This window comes from Schistocerca serialis, chromosome 1 (assembly GCF_023864345.2).
Source record: "Schistocerca serialis cubense isolate TAMUIC-IGC-003099 chromosome 1, iqSchSeri2.2, whole genome shotgun sequence".
In the NCBI taxonomy this organism is placed as follows: Eukaryota; Metazoa; Arthropoda; class Insecta; order Orthoptera; family Acrididae; genus Schistocerca; species Schistocerca serialis.
The window spans coordinates 617,700,195-617,723,148 of NC_064638.1; the positions used below are offsets into that span (position 1 = coordinate 617,700,195).

The window sequence follows — 22,954 nt, forward strand, 5'->3', positions numbered from 1 at the left end:
CCTAATAACTTTTTTAAGCACCTTACAATACTGTTTGTAATGGGCTGCTGCATTTAGATTGTGACTGTTTCTAACGTTTTGATATAATTGCCACTTTGTTCTACAAGATATTCTTATCCCTTTAGTCAGCCACCCAGGCTGCCTGTTTGTGCTAGTACCCTGTTTTGAACATTCTAACGGAAAGCAACTTTCAAAGAGCACGAGAAAAGTCTTGAGGAAAGCATTATATTTATCGTCTACTGTATCAGCACTATAAACATCTTGCCACTCTTGTTCCTTGATAAGGCTTACAAAGGTCTCTACAGTAACTGGATCAGCTTTCCTAAAAAGTTGATAACTATATTTAACATGTGTTGCAGCACAAAAATCTTTTAGAGTTAAAATTTGTGCATCATGACCTGAAAGGACATTCACCTTTTTGCTAACAGAATGCCCTTCTAGTAATGAGGAATGAACAAAAATATTGTCTATGGTTGTTCTACTGTTCCCTTGCACTCTGATTGGAAAGAATACGGTTTGCATAAGATTATATGAATTAAGGAGGTCTACCAGCATCCTTTTCCTTGCACAATCACTTATACAATTAATATTGAAGTCACCACATATAACTAACTTTTTGTATTTCCTATAAAGTGAACCAAGAACCTCCTCTAGCTTTAGCAAAAATGTTGTGAAATCGGAGTCTGGGGATCTATAAATAACAACAGTGAGAAGTTTAGCTCTACTAAATTTAACCACACCTGCACAACATTCAAACACCTTTTCAGTGCAGTACTTTGAAACATCAATTGACTCAATTGGGATACCATTTTTCACATACATGGCTACTCCCCCACACTGCAAAGAGCTCCTAGAAAAGCTGCCAGCCAACCTGTATCCTGGTAAAGGAAGCCTCTGAATTATCTCCTTAGTTAAGAAGTGTTCAGATATACCAATAATTTCAGAGTCAACATCTATAAGCAGTTCACTAACTTTATCTCTAATACCTTGTATATTTTGATGAAATATACTAATTCCCTCATTAATCGGATACCTAAGCTTTGTCGAAAGTGGTTGCTTTGTTAGAGGGACTTCCCTTAAGCAGGAATACCTATCAGCTGACTTCAATCTAAAAAAGGTACAGCTCTAACACCCACAACTACCGGAATTTTCCCATGAGTGATCCCACCACCCCCACCTATGCTCTATGCTGTCACCTATAAGCTTTGCCAACCTCCCCTTCCCATACCTGTTGAGGTGCAGGCCATGTCTAGTGAAACCCGTCCTGCTGATAGACTCCACCGACACCACTGAAATGTGACCCATGCTTTCTGTCATCAGCGCACCCCAAAGTCTCATGTTATTACGCCTGACGGCTGTATTTATTAAGATGAGGCCGATCGTGACGCTGGAACAGTTTCACGAAATGCACATTCGTGTTGCAAGTCTGAGTGGCTATCTTTTCCAGGTCACCATCTATGTCATACTCCCCATCACTGTCAATACTATTACCAGCCCCACCCACAATCAATACCTCAGCCCCTTTAGTAAAATCCCTACATAACCCCCCTATGTTAACAGTCACCTGAGCCAATCCTGCATTAGGCTTCACAATGCTGGTGACCTGGTACTCACTCCCTAGCACTTCCTGTAACTGCTGGCCTACACCTCTGCCATGAGAACTACCTAACAGCAGACCCTTCTTCTTCCTCTTCGACTTTGCAACTGTTCTAGCCACCGTAACTACTGAGGTCTGCTGCTTACTTCCTACATCTACAGCTACTAGAGATTCCTCTCCACTAGACTCTGACAGTTGGTCATATCTATTGTAAACACCAATAGTAAAACTATCTAAAAATCTTCTTCTCCTAGCAGATCTGTTGCCAACAGCCAGCTCCCATTCCCCAACCCCCTTCTCCCTCCTCATCCTATCTAGCTCCTCCTGTGCATTTTTCAACTGCACCTGAAGATCACAGATCTTACGCTCCTGCTCCTCTATCAACTTACTCTTGCTGCATAACCTGCAGTTCCAGGAGAGGATCTCACGAGAATGCCCACTGGCTTCCCCACTGCATTCCCCCCAGTGAAAATACTTCGAACAAGTCTCACACTGCAATCCACTACTCACAAACCTACGGCAAAGCCCACACTTCTCACTCATGGTAAAATTTTACAGCTATTGAAACAAGAAAACAACTTTATCTAAGTTCCGCTACTACAATAATAAGATGTTAAAAACCGACTACAATAATCACAAACTTGCTCTGCAAGGGAAGTAACTACTATGATAGACAGTATCAATCAACAACAAATGAGAATATAACAAAATACTAACACAGAAAGAAAATCAAACGTCTAATGACACAGTAACAAAACTGAAAGCAGTTCGCAAAAATTTCTTCTGAAATTATTTCACCAGAAAACACCAAGAACACCGGTTGAAGACTACTAAAGTTCCTAAATAAACTACTATACACAAACAATTAATTAGTACTTAGCTTTTGATGCGCCGCTACAGCTGCAACTGGTCAGTGCGGAACGTAAACACGGGTAAGAGGTTAAGTTGCTCAATACGAAACACTCCAAATATCAGGTCACAACACAAGAAAGGCAGAGGTGAATGAAGAAATCATTAATAAGTCACTTACCATTAAAATATATATCCGAAACCTAAAAATATATGAAAACTTAGAGAGCGATCTAACACAATTGATAGTCATTTAAAAATTATGGTAAATAAAACTTGTCCCATAATATTAGTTAAAACACTATCGGCAGTCTTTGTAAACGGAGAACAATAGGCAAAAAATCTACAGTTTCTTGGTGACAAGGTCACTTGGCTCAGGAATGTCCTTGATGAGAATGAGGACAGAAACTGTGTTTACATTACAGAGCATCTTGAGGAGAAATGTTTACATCTGACACTAGGATGTATCAACCTAAGACTGTGCGCGTAGTAACGATTTGTAAAAGCACATTACAAAGACGTCCATCTTCAAAAATGGTGTTTATTTGTATAAATGACAATGCAATTAAAGTAAAGCTTTGTAACACAATGCAGTGAGCTGAATGAAGGCTGCTACTAGAGTCATTACCATCAGATCGTTAATTGCCGCAACTGGAAACAGAAGACAGTCGACAGGAGATGTTCCGAATCATGCCAACATGTCATAAAAAGAGCTAGGCAAAAAGGTCTCTTGCCACTAAAAAATAAAAAATGATAACTGCATATTTTAATTAATAATTTTGAAACAAACTGTGTCATTAGATTAAAGTTCACTGACTACTACTTTGAAGCCAACAAGGGAACTGTAGTTCTAGCCCGGCCGGTGTGGCCATGCGGTTCTAGGCGCTTCAGTCTGGAACCGCGTGACCGCTATGGTCGCAGGTTCGAATCCCGCCTCGGGCATGGATGTGTGTGATATCCTTAGGTTATTTGGGTTTAAGTAGTTCTAAGTTCTAGGGGACTGATGACCACAGATGTTAAGTCCCATAGTGCTCAGAGCCATTTGAACCATTTGTAGTTCTAGCAATGATCCCAAGGAACTGGTACTATACTGGTAAAAATAAGCAAAACAAATACTAGTTTAAAAGTCACATTATGTAGTAACTTGAATTAGTGCTACGAGTGAAATGATTAGAAATGACAGGAAATGTAGTTCCATGGAAGAAATTATCAAAATTAATAATAGAATGCCTCAATGGAGTTCTACAGGCTGTTACCATTTACGACAAACATAAATGATCTACTGGATAAAATTGGAAGCTCCATGAGACTGTTGTTCATGGGTGACCCTGTTGTACAGAGGGACGTTGCAATTTCAGAAAACAGTAATGAAACACAGGGTGAAGAACATGCTTGGTGTATAAAGTGGCAGTTAAACCTCAATTTAAATAAATTTAACATATTGCAAAGAGATAGGCAGACATACCTAATTACTGCACAATCACACTACTACAGATAACTGGAAACAATAACCACCTTAAAAACAGAGAAACAGAAGAGGAATGACTACATAAAACTAGATGGAAAACCAAATGCCAGAAAGTGATCAATTGGAAGAACCTGAAGAAAATGTTTTTCACACACATAAGAAGTAGCCAACACATTCATATTTTGGCTAATTCTTGATTATTTCTCATTAGTCTGGTACTATTAGCAGCTAGATATAATAGAAAATTTCAAATTAAGAACAGTGTGTTTCACTATAGTTTGTTTAGTACACAAGAGCCTGTGACAATTCGCACCAAATTCCTGTAGCAGGCACTACAACAAATAGGTTCGTTTCAGTAGTCGTCAGAGAGCGCCCGATAACAGACGCCCCCGCGTTTTGGCAGCTGCTATGATGCAGGAAGCAAACTGACAAAAACAACTTCATTGTTCTACAAGGCGATTAATGCATGACTGTCAGAAAAGTGGAAATACAATAAAATCTGAAACTAATAACATATTAGCCTTCCGTAATTATGTGAATGTATTTCAATTCACTTGATAGTTCCCGGCCGCAGAAATCCGTTTTGTTTTCATTTGAAGTGAGAGCAGTAAACGAAGAGGAAACAGCAAAATCACTAAATGTAAACATGGGTCACGTGGAGACTACACACTTCCCCACTATAACTCAGACTGCTCTACGCAACAGCCCCGGATCTACGATATTTTCGTACCAGGGCAATACTAAGATAGTGGCATCCACCCCCTCCCGTCCCCCTCCCTCAAGTATTTGAGATATGACGTCAAAAATTTTAAAAAATCGAGTTTTCAATGATATGTTCCTTTTGTAGCGCACATCTTTCTGGAGAGTCTAATACATAAAACATACATATTCGAGGAAATGCAAGACATGTTATTTGGTCTTAAGTGTGCCAGAGTGCAGTGCCACCCTCTTCACGCAGCATTCTTCTATGACTTGTCATTGCATTTCGCTCCGTGGAATTGAAACGTTTATATTTCGTACTGGATGCCATCAAACTATATTCACGGCAGTGGAAATTAAAATGTCCTGTGGTGCCTCTAGCAACACAGTACACATTTCTTCAATCCTTAGCTCCTAGCATTCTATTCTTTCTAATCTTGCTACAGCTTTACATGGCGTGCCTTCCTTTCTGCGAAAGAATCTGTAACCTCATCAAAGTTCGTCAAACATTTTGCTAAATGAAAAATCGAAATATCGTTGTCTAATACTGCATAAGCTATCAATACAAGCATTACCCAAGACTGGTATGGTTTCTTGATCTGATTACGTCTATTTTGTCACTGTCTGCTAGATAAAACAAAATAGGCCTTTCTAACACTGCCGAAATTGTAACACACACCAAATAAACGAGACTGCTTTGGCACAAATGGTCATTTTTATAACACGACAGAATATAATTCACAAAGACCGACATAAAATGCCTAATAGGCCTACTACAAGCAAAGAGCTTTATGTTAGAAAACAGTTTCACATTTCATTCATAACTTCCAGTTTCTCGAGCAGGAGATCGAAAAGTAGTAGTACGAGATTTTTATATATATTTGGAATCGTCATTTTCTTCTCTAATTTCTGTGATGTCAGTGTTTCTTCTCCTTCCTCGTTCTAACAAACTATCTTGTCATGGCTAATTCTGGAACATTTCCTGCCTTTGTCAAAACTTATTCGCTGGTTAACTTCACTAACCCTGCCAGAATCACTGGTTTACTTACCCCTGATTATTCTCCAGTTAGGCGTTGTTCTGTTCGTACAAACTTTACTAATGTAGCGATCTGGACAAAGATTTTCTGACAAAATTTCATTTTCTTGGATACACCAAGAAGATAATGTGTAATCTTTCTTACCTGTTATTCCTGTTAGTTGTTTATTTCTACTCTGGTAGTCTGAATCTATGGTTTTCCCTAGTAATTATAACAACGCTGATCATTCGCAAACCCAATCAACAACATAATCAGAGAGGGATTGGCGTTCGCTCGTTCGGCTTTACTCCGCTCAGCTCATATAGCCCGGTCCCCTTTTGCCTGCAGGAAAGTCTATTTCTAGATGCGACTAAGATTACTCTGATAGACATCACGTACACTATGCACGCATTCAAAAATCAACTTATGATTCATTCAGAAATCAACTTACAGAGTGTGTTGAAAAACCAACAAGGATGCGTTTCAAAATCATATGAATAATCGATAGACCAACGTGCGCTGGATGCTAGGTGCTTTGTGAAACAAGGTTTTTTTCTCCTCAAGAATATGAGTGCTTCTGAGCTTCCTTCCTTCCTTGAACCATTTATCAGAAACTTTAGGTTTCAGGCTGTGTCTATCCTGAACAGATGTAAAACATATTCACTGTTTCCTTACTGACTCCATCAGCTGTTCATTAGAACTGTATAGCTCTTTTCTTCCTTGTTTATTTCGCCCAGGTTATTGTGTTCATTATTTCTGTAACTATTTGTGTTTAAGATGTTTGTGTGCCAACTGTGGCCCAAAAAATTTACATTTTGTAACATAAATTAATTTCTGACACCTTTAACCAGCTAACATAAATAGATTATTTCATCTTTTCTTTTTTGACTATTAGATTCTTGCTTTTTAGTGATTAAATATTACAACAGATAAATCGAAATAATGAAAAGCACATGGGCACAAATACGCAGTGTATGTGACAGAAATAAAGAAATTTAAAAAATATTCAAACTAATTAACTGAATAAAAATGATGCTCAAAGTACTTGTGATGAAGAGAAAAGGAGTAGGGTGGAATCTTCCAGGACTCAATACTGACGACCAACATAACACCTTAATGTGTTACCTGTGGGGCACCCCTCTCCAGTATCTTCAGACTTTAACGTTTATTGAGACATTCGTTTTTTTGTCAATTATTCCCAAAAGGTAGCTCACCTGGGTGAAGGGCTGCTGGTTGTGAAACTTGGGGACCTAACTTATAGAACCATGTAAGTGTTTAAAAATCAGATCCACCACTGGGGTTCTATATTTTTAAGATGGGTAAAAGAAATTGTCTGTGATCTTGTTGGTATAATGATTTTGGGACACCAAGAAAAATCTAAAGGAGAATACCTGGACCAGAAGGAAACCTCACTAATGAAGCACAACAATATTTAAAAATCAGATTAAGTAGATTCTTACTTGCAAGTATAATCAAGCACTTCTACGAGGTGCATTCAAGTTCTAAGGCCTCCGATTTTTTTTCTCCGGACTGGAAAGAGATAGAAACATGCGCATTGTTTTAAAATGAGGCCGCGTTCATTGTCAATACGTCCCAGAGATGGCAGCACCATACGGCAGATGGAATTTTACCGCCAGCGGCGAGAATGAGAACTGTTTTAAATACTTAACATGGCGATGTTTTCCTTACTTGAACAGCGTGCAATCATTCGTTTTCTGAATTTGCGTGGTGTGAAACCAATTGAAATTCATCGACAGTTGAAGGAGACATGTGGTGATGGAGTTATGGATGTGTCGAAAGTGCGTTCGTGGGTGCGACAGTTTAATGAAGGCAGAACATTGTGTGACAACAAACCAAAACAATCTTGGGCTCGCACAAGCCGGTCTGACGACATGATCGAGAAAGTGGAGAGAATTGTTTTAGGGGATCGCTGAATGACTGTTGAACAGATCGTCTCCAGAGTTGGCATTTCTGTGGGTTCTGTGCACACAATCCTGCATGATGACCTGAAAATGCGAAAAGTGTCATCCAGGTGGGTGCCACGAATGCTGACGGTCGACCACATGGCTGCCCGTGTGGCATGTTGCCAAGCAATGTTGACGCGCAACGATAGCATGAATGAGACTTTCTTTTCGTCAGTTGTGACAATGGATGAGACGTGGATGCCATTTTTCAATCCAGAAACAAAGCGCCAGTCAGCTCAATGGAAGCACACAGATTCACCGCCACCCAAAAAATTTCGGGTAACCGCCAGTGCTGAAAAAATGATGGTGTCCTTGTTCTGGGACAGCGAGGGCGTAATCCTTACCCACTGCATTCCAAAGGGCACTACGGTAACAGGTGCATCCTACGAAAATGTTTTGATGAACAAATTCCTTCCTCCACTGCAACAAAAACATCCTGGAAGGGATGCGCGTGTGCTGTTTCACCAAGACAACGCACCCGCACATCGAGCTGACGTTATGCAACAGTTTCTTCGTGATAACAACTTTGAAGTGATTCCTCATGCTCCCTACTCACCTGACCTGGCTCCTAGTGACTTTTGGCTTTTTCCAACAATGAAAGACACTCTCCATGGCCACACATTCACCAGCCGTGCTGCTATTGCCTCAGCAATTTTCCAGTGGTCAAAACAGACTCCTAAAGAAGCCTTCGCCGCTGCCATGGAATCATGGCGTCAGCGTTGTGAAAAATGTGTACGTCTGCAGGGCGATTACGTCAAGAAGTAACGTCAGTTTCATCGATTTCGGGTGAGTAGTTAATTAGAAAAAAAATCGGAGGCCTTAGAACTTGAATGCACCTCGTATAACAGATGATTTTTACTTTAATAACAGAGACACTATAAACGGCAACAACAATCAGTGTTAATCTGCTAATGATCACTGAAATTCAAACCTGGTTTTCAATATATGCTTCACATGCATAGCACCAGACTGAAATGTCAGAAAAACTGAGTGTGATTGGGTGTGACATTTCCATACCGTGCTCCACCATATGCCCATTTACATATCGGCCACAGTGAACCTGAGAAAATAAAAGAGCTTTACAATTTCCTTGAAGATGAACAGAGGTATATAGTACTGAATGAAATGGACAAAGTCACTTCATTTCTTATTACGTTACTTGAAAGTTTTTACAAGTTAATGCCACAGAAAATTATTTCTACAATAAATCATCATAATCATTACCAGTGTACACTTTAATAAGAATTTTCATTAGATAATGTGCCTTTTAAGTTCTACTACCTCACTTTTGATACAGTATTCTAAATGCAGTGAGCTGTATAATGATGCTTGTAAATATGGCACATTTATTTGCTGCTGCTCACCATATGCTGAGCTGCAGATAGGCACACAGTAAACTCTCGGCCAACAAGGCCTTTGACAAAAATAGACACACACACACACACACACACACACACACACACACACACACACACTAGAAGCTGGAGCCAGACAACGAACAGCAGCACAAGATGGGAGAGGCAACAGGGTGGAGGTAAGGAAGTGGCTAGGGCAGGGAGGAGGAGGGATAGCAGAAGGGGGGAGGGGGGGGGGGGGGTGCAGAAAAGAGCCACTGTGGGAACATGCAGCGACAAGGCGAAGAGAGGGTAGGACAGCTATGTGCTATCAGGAGGTTAGACTGAGGGCAGGTGAGAGGAGGAGGAGGTGGGGGGTAGCGGAAAAGGAGAGAAGTACAAAAACTGGATGCGTTGGTGGAGTAGAGGGCTGCGCAGTGCTGGAATGCGAACAGGAAAGGGGCTAGATGGGTAAAGACAATGCCTAACAAAGATGAAGGCCACGAGAGTTACAGGAACATAGGATATATTGCAGTAAGAGTTCCCACCTGTGCAACTCACAAAGGAAGTATCCAGATAGCACAGGCTGTGAAGCAGTCATTGGAAAGAATAATCCCGCGATGGGCAGCGTGCTCAGTAACAGGATGGTCCAGTAGTTTTTTTTTTTTTTTTTTTTTTGCCACAGTTCATCAGTGGCTATTCAGGCGGACAGACAGCTTGTTGGCATGCCCACATAGAATGCAGCACAATGGTTGCAGCTTTGCATGTAGGTCACATGACTGGTTTCATAGGTAGCCCTGCCCTTGATGGTATAGGTGATGCTTGTGACTGGACTGGAGTGGGTGGTGGTGGTGGTGGTGGTGGTGGTGGTGGTGGCGGTGGCGGTGGTGGTGGGAAGATGTATGGGACAGGTCATGCATCTAGGTCAGATAAGGCACACGAGATCAGTTTTGTACAAGGCTGGGGAGGGAGTGATTACGGTCTCTATAGGCCTCAGTTGGACCCTTGGTGTATTTTGAGAGGGACTGCACATCACTGCAGGGGCAATGACCATTGGTGGATAGGCTGTATGGAAGGGACTTCTTAGTAAGGAATGGGTAGCAGCTGTCGAAGTGGAGGTATTGCTGGTGGTTGGTAGGTTTGATATGGACAGAGGTACTGACATAGCCATCTTTGAGGTGGGGGTCAACATTGAGAAAGGTGGCTTGATGGGTTGAGTAGGACCATGTGAAGCAAACGGGGGAGGTGTTGAGATTCTGGAGGAATGTGGATAGTATGTCCTCACCCTCAATCCAGATCACAAAGATTTTGTCAACAAATCTGAACCAGGTGAGGGGATTAGGATTCAGGGTTAGGTTGGCACAGGGTGGTGTCATGCGAGTGCCCACAGCCGTACCCCAGATCTGTTTGTAGGTAATGCCTTCACAGGAGAAGTAATTTGGGTGGTCAGTCTTGGCGACTAGGAAAGAGGTGGTTGGTTTGGAATCCATGAGGCATTGGGAAAGATAGTGTTCAAGAGCAGTAAACCTAGCCAGAACCCAGTCCCACACTGCTCCTGCGTTGTTGTTAGGCTCATGGAATCCTACCAAATGGCCTTATCATCAAATTACCCATCTCTAGCTGCCACCCTTCCTTCCACAATGACCTCCATCTGTTCAGATACTGACAATCCTTAGCCGTTACCAACACAGCCCTGCAAAGCCATACCAATCAAGCCCAAACCTCATTGCAATACCTTCTCTCCATCCATAAAATTCTTCTACTAAGCAATCCCAAATTCCTGGATCCCATAACACACTTTGAAACTCTTGCCCTCCAGAAACTAGAGCAACATGCACGACACCACATCAAAAAGCTCTGTGCCCTGTTCACTTCCTATTCCTGCCTTCAACTACCACTGTCCACCACCTCTACAACAACCTCCAAATATCTCCCATATCTCCTCATAGCTGACAAACCCTGTCTCGCAGACCTACTACATTTACCCTACCATCCAAAACTCACTCCCATCATCATACAGAATCCAGAACCTAAACAGAAACAAAACACCGTCATGAAGCTTTACTCCAGAAGCCTTAGCCCCCACAGAAATATCAGTTCTTTCCAAATGCCTCATTTTTTGCACCACTCCCAAATTCAGTCATGCAGAACTTGTTAAAGACATTCTCTCCTCCTCCCCGACTTGGCAGTGGAAACACTTTTTCACCAACAAGCCTACCAATCAGACTCAACTAAAGATCAATGCTGAATCCTGCCTGACTGGGTTCAATCCTCCATCCAACTGTGATCCACATCCACTGCTGCCAAATCAAACCCTATTTTCTTTCCAGAATTCCTTAACCTTGAACTTTGCGTCACCATCATTCCCCAAATCCCTCAACATGGAAACTAACCTTACATCCGCAGGAAGAACTGAATCCACCACCTAAAAACTGATTCTGACCTTATAATCTTACCCACTGATGAGTTCTCCACCATTGCTGCCTTCAACCGCAAGGACTACCCAGCAGAAGAACTCTGCCAGCTGTCAGATTCATCCACCTACAAGCCCTGCCACAGTGACCTAGTGACCCCATTCCAGAAATCCAGCAGCATCTCTAGTCTCTCCTCAAATCCTTAGGCCCATCCCAGAACCTCTCCCTCGAGTCCATCTCTCTCCTCACCCCTACCACTCTCCACATTCCTACCTTCTTCAATGCTTCCTAAAGTCCATAAACCCAACAACCCACGAAGCCCCATTGTGGCCGGTTACTGTGCCCCCACTGAGAGAATCTCCGCTCTCAGAGACCTACACCTTCAGCCTATTATCCACAACCTACCCTACTGTATAAAAGACACCAACCATTTCCTCTACTGACTCTCTACAGTTGCTATTCGTTTACCACATGGTGCCCTGCTCATCATATTGATGCCACCTCCCTTCACAGTAACATTCCTAATGTCCATGGCCTACCGCTATTTAACACTTCCTTTCCCATCGTCCAATGGATTCCAAACCTACAACCTCCTTACTAGTAGTCTCCCACTATATCTTCACCCACAATTACTTCTCCTTTGAAAACATTAGTTACAAACAAATTTGGGGTATGGCTATGGGCATCCACATGGCACCATGCTATGCCAACCTATTCATGGGCCATCTAGACATAGCTTTCCTAAATACCCAGAATCCTAACCCCTCACCTGGTTCAGGTCCATTGATGACATCTTTATGATCTGCATCAAGGGTGAAGATACCATATCCACATTCCTCCAGAACCTCAACACCTTCTCCCCCATTTGCTTCACCTGGTCCTAGTCAAAACAACAAGCCACCTTCCTCAATGTTGACCTTTACCTCAAAGATGACTACATCAGTACCTCTGTCCACATCAAACGTACCAACCACCAGCAGTACCTCCCTTTGACAGCTGCCACCCAATCCACAGTCACTCTCAAAATACAGCGAAGCTCTCACTGAGGCCTTTACAGACCGTAATCAACCCCCACCCCCCAACCTTGTACAAAAACAGATCTCCTGTGTCTAACAATGGAAGATCCAAGACGGAATGTAGCAATATTAGAGAAGGAAAGTTGCTACTCACCATATAGCCAAGATGCTGAGTCGCGATAGGCACAACAAAAAGATTCACACAGTTATAGCTTTCCGCCATTAAGGCCTTTGTCAGCAATACAAACACACACACACACACACACACACACACACACACACACACACACACACACACAACTTGCACACACGTCTGCAGTCTCAACTAACTGAAACCACACTGCTATAATTGTGTGAATCTTTTTGTCGTGCCTATCATGACTCAGCATCCCCGCTATATGGTGAGTGGCAACGTTCCTTCTCTAATATTCATCTCCTGTGTCTCATTTTTTCAATAACCCACCACCTCGCACAATCCCACCAGCCAGTCATAGTGGAGAATTTCCCTTGGCACTCAGTACCACCACAACTGGAGCACCTGAATTACATCCTCTACCTGTTGTTGTGACCTGAAATGAGAAACGTCCTACCCACTATCCACCCCACAGTGGCAATCTGCCACCCACTGAATATACACAATATCCGTGTCCCTCCCTACATAACTCCTTGTCTCACATTCCTGTAATATCCCATCAAAGGCAGGGCTACCTATGAAACCAGCCATGTGATCTAGAAGCTAAGCTGCATCCACTGTGCTGCTTTCTAGGTGGGCATGACAACCAACAACCTGTCTGTCTATATGAATGGCCACCGACAAACTGAGGCCAAAAAAACAACTACACCATCCTGTTTCTGAGCATCCTGCCCAACACAATGTTCGCCATTTCAACGACTGCTTCACAGCCTGTGCCATCTAGATCCTTCCCACTAACACCAGCTTTTCTGAATTGCACAGGTGAGAACTCTTCCTGCAATATATCCTATGCTCTGTAACCTTTCTGTCCTCAACCTTCATTACCCACTGTCCTTACCATCTAACCCCTTCCCTGTTCCCATTCCAGCATCACACAGCCCTCTATTCCACCAACGCACCCAGTCTTTTTACTTCTCTCCTTTTCTGCTACCACCGCTGCCCCCTCTCTCCCCCAACATCCATTGGTCAACCTTTTATAAGGAGTCTAACACTGAATACATAGTAATGTGACACATGATTCAAGGAAGTAACACATATTTTACACAAATATAGAATATTACCATAAATTGAGAAACCCACAAGCAACAACTTAATTTATACATGTCCTGATATTCAAAATGTGTTAATGAAAATGGCATTAACTTGCCATATAAACTATTTGACTTCAATCACCAGCATGATATGCTTTTTATATGCAGTCAAACATTTCAGTGTCTTTCTACCTGTGTTAGTATTATGTTCATGAACAAGTGAATGGGCAGAAACCTGAGGGCAAAATTAAGCAATAAGTCAACTGACCAGTTTCTGTAAAATAATTTTTCATACGTAGATCATCATCTGGTGCAAAGCATACCAAGGTACTCTTTCAATCATTGCGGAGCAATGAGTGTATCTCGCTGCCTTACAGTTGGTTTTTTTTTCCATAATGATAAGTCTTATTCAGCAGAAAGCCATAAAATACTTCAGTGACTCACCTGAGGCAATACACTCAGCACTGCAACCTAGACAGCAGTGTTATCAGTGTTTATGGAATGTGATTGTATGGTGTGTTGACTACTTTGGGTATACAAAAATTTTGGTCAGATTTTTATTTTAAAAAAGCAAACAAAATTCCTTTTCAGATTATTCTGAAAAGATTGCCAGTATTAAAATGTGTATAACAGATAATGGCAATTCTAAGAATGTAATGGATAATAACAAGGAAAGGAAGAGTAACAGCCACAAAAAGATTTGTTACTGCTGTAATGAATACAGGGTCACATAGGACACACTTCTGCATGTTCAATTAAATAGTTGCACAAAAACAAGTAAATGAGGTTTCCTGAAAGCTGCAACATTAGACTAAAAACTATCCATAACATTTCGACTGTAGCCCTTAAATAATAAAATAGACCAGTTGGTATTTTTTTGTTATTTTTCCAAGCCGTTTGACTCTGTATATCATGTTACTTTCTTAGAAAAACTGAACTTTTATGGAACCAATGGATTTACAAGCAACTGGTTTGAATTGTACTTAAGTAGTTGTGCTGAATAATTCAAACAATGTTGAAAGGAGAGAAAATTTTACTGACTCGGAACAAATGATTATGGGAGTCCCTTAGGGTTCAATTTTGGGTCCACTCCTGTTCCTTATATACATGAGCGATCTTCCACTTGGTATTTATCAAGCAGAATTGGTACATTTTTGCAGCAATAGTAGTGTTGTAACCAATCTCAAAGAAGGTCGAAATTGTTACTGATGTTTTTAAAGAATTATTTAAATGGTTCTCTGAAAATGTACCCTCCCTCATTTTTGAGAAAACACACTATACATAGTTCCATACAACGAATAAGAGTCATACCAGCAATTGATCTAGAATATGAACAGGAGTCAATAAACAGAATGGAATGCTCCAAATTTTTTAATATACATACTGATTAACTTGACCTAGAAGCAACACATTACTGAGCTGTTCAAATAATTAAGGTCAGCTACTTTGATCACTAAATAATTGCTAGTCTTGGAAACAAACGAATCATCCTTCTAAAATGTTATGTATAATTTCACAGAATAATGACTTATGGGATAATTTTCTGGGTAATTCATCACATTGATTGCACAAAAGCAAGCAATACAAATAACATATGGTGTTTACACACAGTGAACTTCTAGTTACCTCCTCATAATCCATCACAATCTGAGAAGACAGTGATGACCACACCTACAGCACTATAAAAAAAAATCACCTTTATTACTCATTTATTACAGCAATCAGTGGCTCAGAAATGAGTTCAATATAAATCAGCAAACATTTTTTTAGCAGTTGGCCAATATAATGTAAAATGTCTGGCAGATAAAGCAAGTTTTAAATCTAACCGAATATCATTTCATCTGTACAATTTCTTCTATTCCACAGACAAATTATTATTTACAATACTGCAGCCTGTCAAAAGAACTAGCTTTAAGTGAAGTTGCATGAGTAGGACTGAAAAATAATATGTTCCTTCATGTTAAATTCAGGCCAGGGTGCCACTTTGGAACTTCGTGAATTGCCAGCACATAGCCATCCACTGAAACCTACAGGTACATATACTGTAAACTGACTCATTGCAAATCATTTCAATGCAAAAATCATTTAAGTGATCTATGGAATATGTATCTAACTAATGAACTAGCTGTAATAAAAGGAAGGATTTGGAAAGACCCCCCCCCCCCCCCCCCCCCAGCTCTTGCAGTACTGGTGGGTTCTCAAATGCCAGGTCTCTAAACCATTCCAATAGTATTTTGTGAAAAAAACTACTTCCCTCCAGGGATTCCCATTTGAGTTCACAGAGCATTTCTGTAATATTCATACGTCAATCGAACCTACAAGCAACAAATCTAGCATCACGCTTCTGAACTACTTTGATTTCATCCTTTAATCCAACCTGGCAGTATAGATCTTTATGGATGTCTCACACTTTAATAGACCTTTTCCTTATACACTAAAGTCTACCACTTGCCTTCTCTACTATCAACCTTATGTGCTCATTCCATTTCATGTCACTCTGCAATGTTACACCTCGATATTTAATTGAAGTGACTGTGTCGAGCAGCAACTGCTAGTACTGAATGCAACATTACATGATTGTTGTTTGTACTCATACACATTAACACATTTAGAGCATGCTGCAATTCACCACAACAAACCCTAATTCTACCCAAGTCATATTGTATCCTGCAATCACTTGAAAATGATACTTTCCCGTACACTACAACGTCATCAGCAAACAATCACAGACAGTTGCTTGCAATATCCATGAGATTGTTTGTGTGTGTAGGGAACAAGAATTGTTTTATCACTATTCCTTAGGGCACCCTTGTTTCTGATGGGACACTTGCCATCCAGGACATTATCCTGAGCTCTATTAGGTAATAGGTAATAGTTTGCATCGTGGCACTGCATCAAATACTTTCCAGAAATCTAGGAATGTGAAAGCTGATTGTTGTCCTTTATCCATAGTTCACAGGATATTGTGCCAGAAAAGGGCAAGCTGAGTTTCACACAAATGATGTTTTCTAAATCCTCAATTTGTGAACAGCTTTTCTCTCTCAAACAATATATATATATATATATATATATATATATATATATATATATATATATATATATATATATATATATATATAGAAAAACAAAGAAGATGTGACTTACCAAACGAAAGCGCTGGCAGGTTGATAGACACACAAACAAACACAAACATACACACAAAATTCTAGCTTTCGCAACCAACGGTTGCTTCATCAGGAAATAGGGAAGGAGAGGGAAAGACGAAAGGATGTGGGTTTTAAGGGAGAGGGTAAGGAGTCATTCCAATCCCGGGAGCGGAAAGACTTACCTTAGGGGGAAAAAAGGACAGGTATACACTCACATACACACACATATCCATCCGCGCGCACACACACACACACACACACACACACACACACACACACACACACAAGCAGACATTTGTAAAGGCAAAGAGTTTGGGCAGAGATGTCAGTCGAGGCAGAAGTACTTAGGCAAAGATGTTGTTGAATGACAGGTGAGGTATGAGCGGCGGCAACTTGAAATTAGCGGAGGTTCAGGCCTGGCAGGTAACGAGAAGAGAGGATATACTGAAGGGCAAGTTCCCATCTCCGGAGTTCTGACATGTTGGTGTTAGTGGGAAGTATCCAGATAACCCGGACGGTGTAACACTGTGCCAAGATGTGCTGGCCGTGCACCAAGATATGTTTAGCCACAGGGTGATCCTCATTACCAACAAACACTGTCTGCCTGTGTCCATTCATGCGAATGGACTGTTTGTTGCTGGTCATTCCCACATAGAATGCGTCACAGTGTAGGCAGGTCAGTTGGTAAATCACATGGGTGCTTTCACACGTGGCTCTGCCTTTGATCGTGTACACCTTCCGGGTTACAGGACTGGAGTACGTGGTGGTGGGAGGGTGCATGGGACAGGTTTTACACCGGGAGCGGTTACAAGGGTAGGAGCCAGAGGGTAGGGAAGGTGGTTTGGGGATTTCATAGGGATGAACCAAGAGGTTACGGAGGTTAGGTGGATGGCGGAAAGAAACTCTTGGTGGAGTGGGGAGGATTTCATGAAGGATGGATCTCATTTCAGGGCAGGATTTGAGGAAGTCGTATCCCTGCTGGAGAGCCACATTCAGAGTCTGATCCAGTCCCAGAAAGTATCCTGTCACAAATGGGGCACTTTTGGTTCTCCTGTGGGAGGTTCTGGGTTTGAGGGGATGAGGAAGTGGCTCTGGTTATTTGCCTCTGTACCAGGTCGGGAGGGTAGTTGCGGGATGCGAAAGCTGTTTTCAGGTTGTTGGTGTAATGATTCAGGGCTTCCGGACTGGAGCAGATTCGTTTGCCACGAAGACCTAGGCTGTAGGGAAGGGACCGTTTGATGTGTAATGGGTGGCAGCTGTCATAATGGAGGTACTGTTGTTTGTTGGTGGGTTTGATGTGGACGGACGTGTGAAGCTGGCCATTGGACAGGTGGAGGTCAACGTCAAGCAAAGTGGCATGGGATTTGGAGTAGGACCAGGTGAATCTGACGAAACCAAAGGAGTTGAGGTTGGAGAGGAAATTCTGGAGTTCTTCTTCACTGTGGGTCCAGATCATGAAGATGTCATCAATAAATCTGTACCAAACTTTGGGTTGGCAGGCTTGGGTAACCAAGAAGGCTTCCTCTAAGTGACTCATAAATAGGGTGGCATACGAGGGGGTCATCCTGGTACCCATGGCTGTTCCCTTTAGTTGTTGGTATGTCTGGCCTTCGAAAGTGAAGAAGTTGTGGGTCAGGATGAAGCTGGCTAAGGTAATGAGGAAAGAGGTTTTAGGTAGGGTGGCAGGTGATCGGCGTGAAAGGAAGTGCTCCATCGCAGCGAGGCCCTGGACGTGCAGAATATTTGTGTATAGGGAAGTGGCATCAATGGTTACAAGGATGGTTTCTGGGGGTAACAGATTGGGTAAGGATTCCAGGCGTTCGAGAAAGTGGTTGGTGTCTTTGATGAAGGATGGGAGACTGCATGTAATGGGTTGAAGGTGTTGATCTACGTAGGCAGAGATACTTTCTGTGGGGGCTTGGTAACCAGCTACAATGGGGCGGCCGGGATGATTGGGTTTGTGAATTTTAGGAAGAAGGTAGAAGGTAGGGGTACGGGGTGTTGGTGGGGTCAGGAGGTTGATGGAGTCAGGTGAAAGGTTTTGTAGGGGGCCTAAGGTTCTGAGGATTCCTTGAAGCTCCGCCTGGACATCAGGAATGGGATTACCTTGGCAAACTTTGTAAGTAGTGTTGTCTGAAAGCTGACGCAGTCCCTCAGCCACATACTCCCGACGATCAAGTACCACGGTCGTGGAACCCTTGTCCGCCGGAAGAATGACGATGGATTGGCCAGCCTTCAGATCACGGATAGCCTGGACATCAGCAGTGGTGATGTTGGGAGTAGGATTAAGGTTTTTTAGGAAGGATTGAGAGGCAAGGCTGGAAGTCAGAAATTCCTGGAAGGTTTGGAGAGGGTGATTTTGAGGAAGAGGAGGTGGGTCCCGCTGTGACGGAGGACGGAACTGTTCCAGGCAGGGTTCAATTTGGATAGTATCTTGGGGAGTTGGATCATTAGGAGTAGGATTAGGATCATTTTTCTTCGTGGCAAAGTGATATTTCCAGCAGAGAGTACGAGTGTAGGACAGTAAATCTTTGACGAGGGCTGTTGTGTGTCTATCAAACTGACAGCGCTTTCGTTTGGTAAGTCACATCTTCTTTGTTTTTAGATATATTTTTCCCACGTGGAATGTTTCCCTCTACACACACACACACACACACACACACACACACACACACACACACACCAGACTGGTTGATGAGTGACTAAATGTGACTTTTATCCACTTAGCAATCTTATGTAGGACCAGAATTTTCTACAATTCGCATCATATTTCAATAAAATATAATGGTTGTTGTTGTATTCTTTACATATCAATCTTACCAACTTTTGCCTGCTGACATTCCTTCATTATTTTTAGAATCAAGAGTGGATCAATCATTGTCTGCCCATGATTTTTCAAATTTTCTGATTAAAGCGCAGTGGTTCTTCTCTATTCTTTACCCACTTACTTCTCAAGACTGTGATTTACAATCAGTTTAAACTTTCCTCAAACTCCTCTACATCTATCATACTGGAAGTAAATTATGTCGTGTCACTGTCTAAGTACGAAAGTAATGACTGCTCACCTGCTCTTTCTAGCATAAAAATTCTCCTGCCCTTGTTGATACAGGTATTAATTTTAATAACCATTGCAGCTATGACAGCCCCGTGAGCACTAGTTCCTGTCTATATACTAACACTATTAATAAGGTCAGGACTGTTTTTAGCTACAAGGTCCAAAATAAGCTTTAGTACTCAGTCCCCCCACCACCTCAATCTCAGCAATAGTTGAGATTAAAGCACACCGAACATTCCAAGCAGGTAACAATTGAAACAACCTTAACCTACACAGCATTCTCAATGGCATATCAGGTGTCTACATTATAACATTAACTGTAGGTGACATCTTTTGCACACTCTTCATCTTACTGTAATCCACAGAAACTGCTGCTGAGAAACCTAGTGCTGGAACATAGCCTGTTCAGCTCAAATAGCTCCATAAAATGCTGCTAAGCTTAACACAAACATTCAAAAGACAGTTCACCATAAATAGAGTAATGTGTACTCAATACAAGAGCCACTGCAGCAAGGTCTGCAATTTAACCCAGGGCACTAGCAAGTTTGGTGATAAGAAACTTCACATCATAAGTCCCCCTTTGTCTGCAAAATACTAGCAATGAAAATTCATCACAATTCAAGCCAGCTACTTCCAGAGATCCTACAAGACATTAAGTGAGTGCAGCCAAAACTTATATAACTGAGAAATCTTCTGACAGTACTTTGCACTGTCAAGTTTATCATCCCCACTAGATGAGGCTACCATTAAGATGAATGAATCTTTGAGAGTTAGATAAAAGCTACTACGTATCCTATGGGAAATTCAATTGAGAAAACTGTTAAATTGAAAGGAGACAGGATGGCTGGCCGTTACTTATCTTCAAATACAAAATATTGAGTACTGGCAAATCACTCAAAAGCAGAGAAAACTGTTCCAAACTTGTACGTTTCTTTCTCAAGGACAAAAGAAGGATTTGTCGGGAATTGTTGTAAAAGAGTTGCAGGTCACTTGGACCCCTGTTTGTGAGGACAAGTGGAGACAAAAAACAAGAGGAAATTGTCAACAGAGTATGAGATCAAAATAAAGTTGGTTACAGGGAGATGAAAAATGCAATTTAGAATTTGATGGACAATGGGGTGGGGTGGGGTGGGGGGGGGGGGGGGGGGGGGGGCAAAGAGAAAGATAGCTTAAAGGTAAAGATTTTAAACAAGTCACAGAGTAAATAGTAAATCATTGGGAAAAAATGAAGTGATGGTGCATAAGGATACATTGGAAATTGGTTCCCATCTCCAGGGTACAGGGAAATTAGTGCTGATTGGATGAATCTAAATGGGCCATACGGTGTAGCAAGCAATGTAAATGCCACTTTCTTTCAAATTCTTCAGTAGCATCCTTGTCAAAAGCTATGCCACTCCCTGCTTTTAATCCCCACCCCTAAAGTTGCTCTCTTGAGTTATGTTGAGCTTGCTCAGGAACTAAGTACTGCATGTCCCCAAAGCATTCTTCTGTGACCGTTTACTTGCACAACCAGTTTAGTGGTGGTCACTCCTATTTACCGCATTTATTCGAATCCAAGCCACACCTGAAAAATGTGTCTCAAAATCAAGGAAAAAAAATTTTCCGAGATCTAAGCCACTCCTGAAATTTGAGACTCAAAATTCAAGGTGAGAGAAAAGTTTTAGACCGCCCCTCCAAATCTAAACAAAGTTAGTCCACTGTAACATGAAACACAATTGAGGTCGAATGGATGAAGATACAGCTACAGTAGTTTGGTTCGAGTCGTAAGCTTAACAGTTAAGCTTTACCAAGTAGCCATTGCTATGTGTCAGGCGCTCCATCCATATTTATACGGGTACCCTTCCTTTTTCGTGTGCTTCGTCTGGTTTGAATCGATTGCTTATTCTGCTTTGATCTGATAAGTGTTCTCTTTGTTATAGATGCTTACGTCACTCTACGCTGAAAATGAATTATTTTACTGTGTCATGCATTGTTTGTCACATTCTGATAATGAGTGATTACGACCTGTGCCGCTCGCGGCATGGCTTGCTTTTGTGCATGCTACCGTGGCTTTAAAAAAAAAAAAAAAAAAAAAAAAAAAAAAAAAAAAAAAAAAAAAAAAAAAAAAAAAAAAAAAACCCTTAGATTTAAAAATCTACTCAGTTGCCATGCTTCATTTCTGACTGTATCACTATTCAGCATAAGAATAATATGAATATAAACATGACATTATATGTATATTCTTCTGCAGATGCTGTTGTCTCACTCTAGTTTCGTAGTTTATTAGGCAGACAGGATTTAAATGAGATAGCAGCAAACACGAAAGAATACATGGCATAATGTTTACATTCTTCTACCCTTCTTTTCATTTATTTACTGATGCAGAGGTTTTGGCACCAGTATTTATCTTTGTGTCAGCAAAGGATGCCTGTGTAGCGCTACAATAATTTGGCGGCAGAAGTTACTTGTGGCGGCACCTACCAACATTTTTCAAAACTTCCACTTACTTTGCACTCGATTCTAAGCCGCAGGTGGTTTCTTGGATTACAAAAACAGGAAAAAAAGTGTGGCTTAGGTTCAAGTAAATCTGGTAATATGCTGTAAACAACATGTGTTGTTTCAGATGTAACTCTGCCTGTTGTAGGATTTACCAGTAGTGGAATTAGGATAACTGGTAACATGCACATGCAGCAAGTTTTACAGAGGAAACAATTACAGCTGTCGGAACATTAGGGTAAGGGGTTAAATTCTGGCAATGACCTGGTTTGACAAGGCTCTTTCAGAGGCTGGGACGGAGAGTGATAGTGGGTGGTATAGAAAGATGTCATGGAGAGATGATCTCATGTTAGGGATAGACGAAAAAGTTATAGCCTTCACATGGTAATGTACTGAGGCACTCAAGGCTGTGTGGTACTAGATGCAAATGGGGTTGCTTCATAGTATTTTGGATGTAAGAGCTCTGTTTGTAGGAGTGGAGATTAGGAGACTGCAATGGAGACTTGTTTGTAGACAAGATCTCTGGGGTAGTTGTCAAAGAGGAATGCCTGGGACACATAGTTGGTACAAGTGTTGAGGGATTTCGTGCTGCAGCAGATGTGTTTGTCTCAAAAGCCTAGCCTGTAAGTGTGTGTGTGTGTGTGTGTGTGTGTGTGTGTGTGTGTGTGTGTGTGTGATGTTGAAGGGATGGCATCTT

At 41.6% G+C, this 22,954-nt stretch overlaps 1 protein-coding gene across 9 annotated transcripts in view; it reads right to left on the bottom strand.

The window, feature by feature from the left end:
• Nucleotides 1–22,954, bottom strand: part of LOC126477859 (histone deacetylase 6) — a 329,968-nt gene that overhangs the window by 15,258 nt on the left and 291,756 nt on the right. For all 9 annotated transcript variants that reach the window (XM_050103654.1, XM_050103653.1, XM_050103652.1 and 6 more), the window contains one exon: nt 8,525–8,653. In XM_050103654.1, the coding sequence (XP_049959611.1) occupies nt 8,525–8,653 (129 nt within the window). The remainder of the gene's footprint in view (nt 1–8,524; nt 8,654–22,954) is intronic.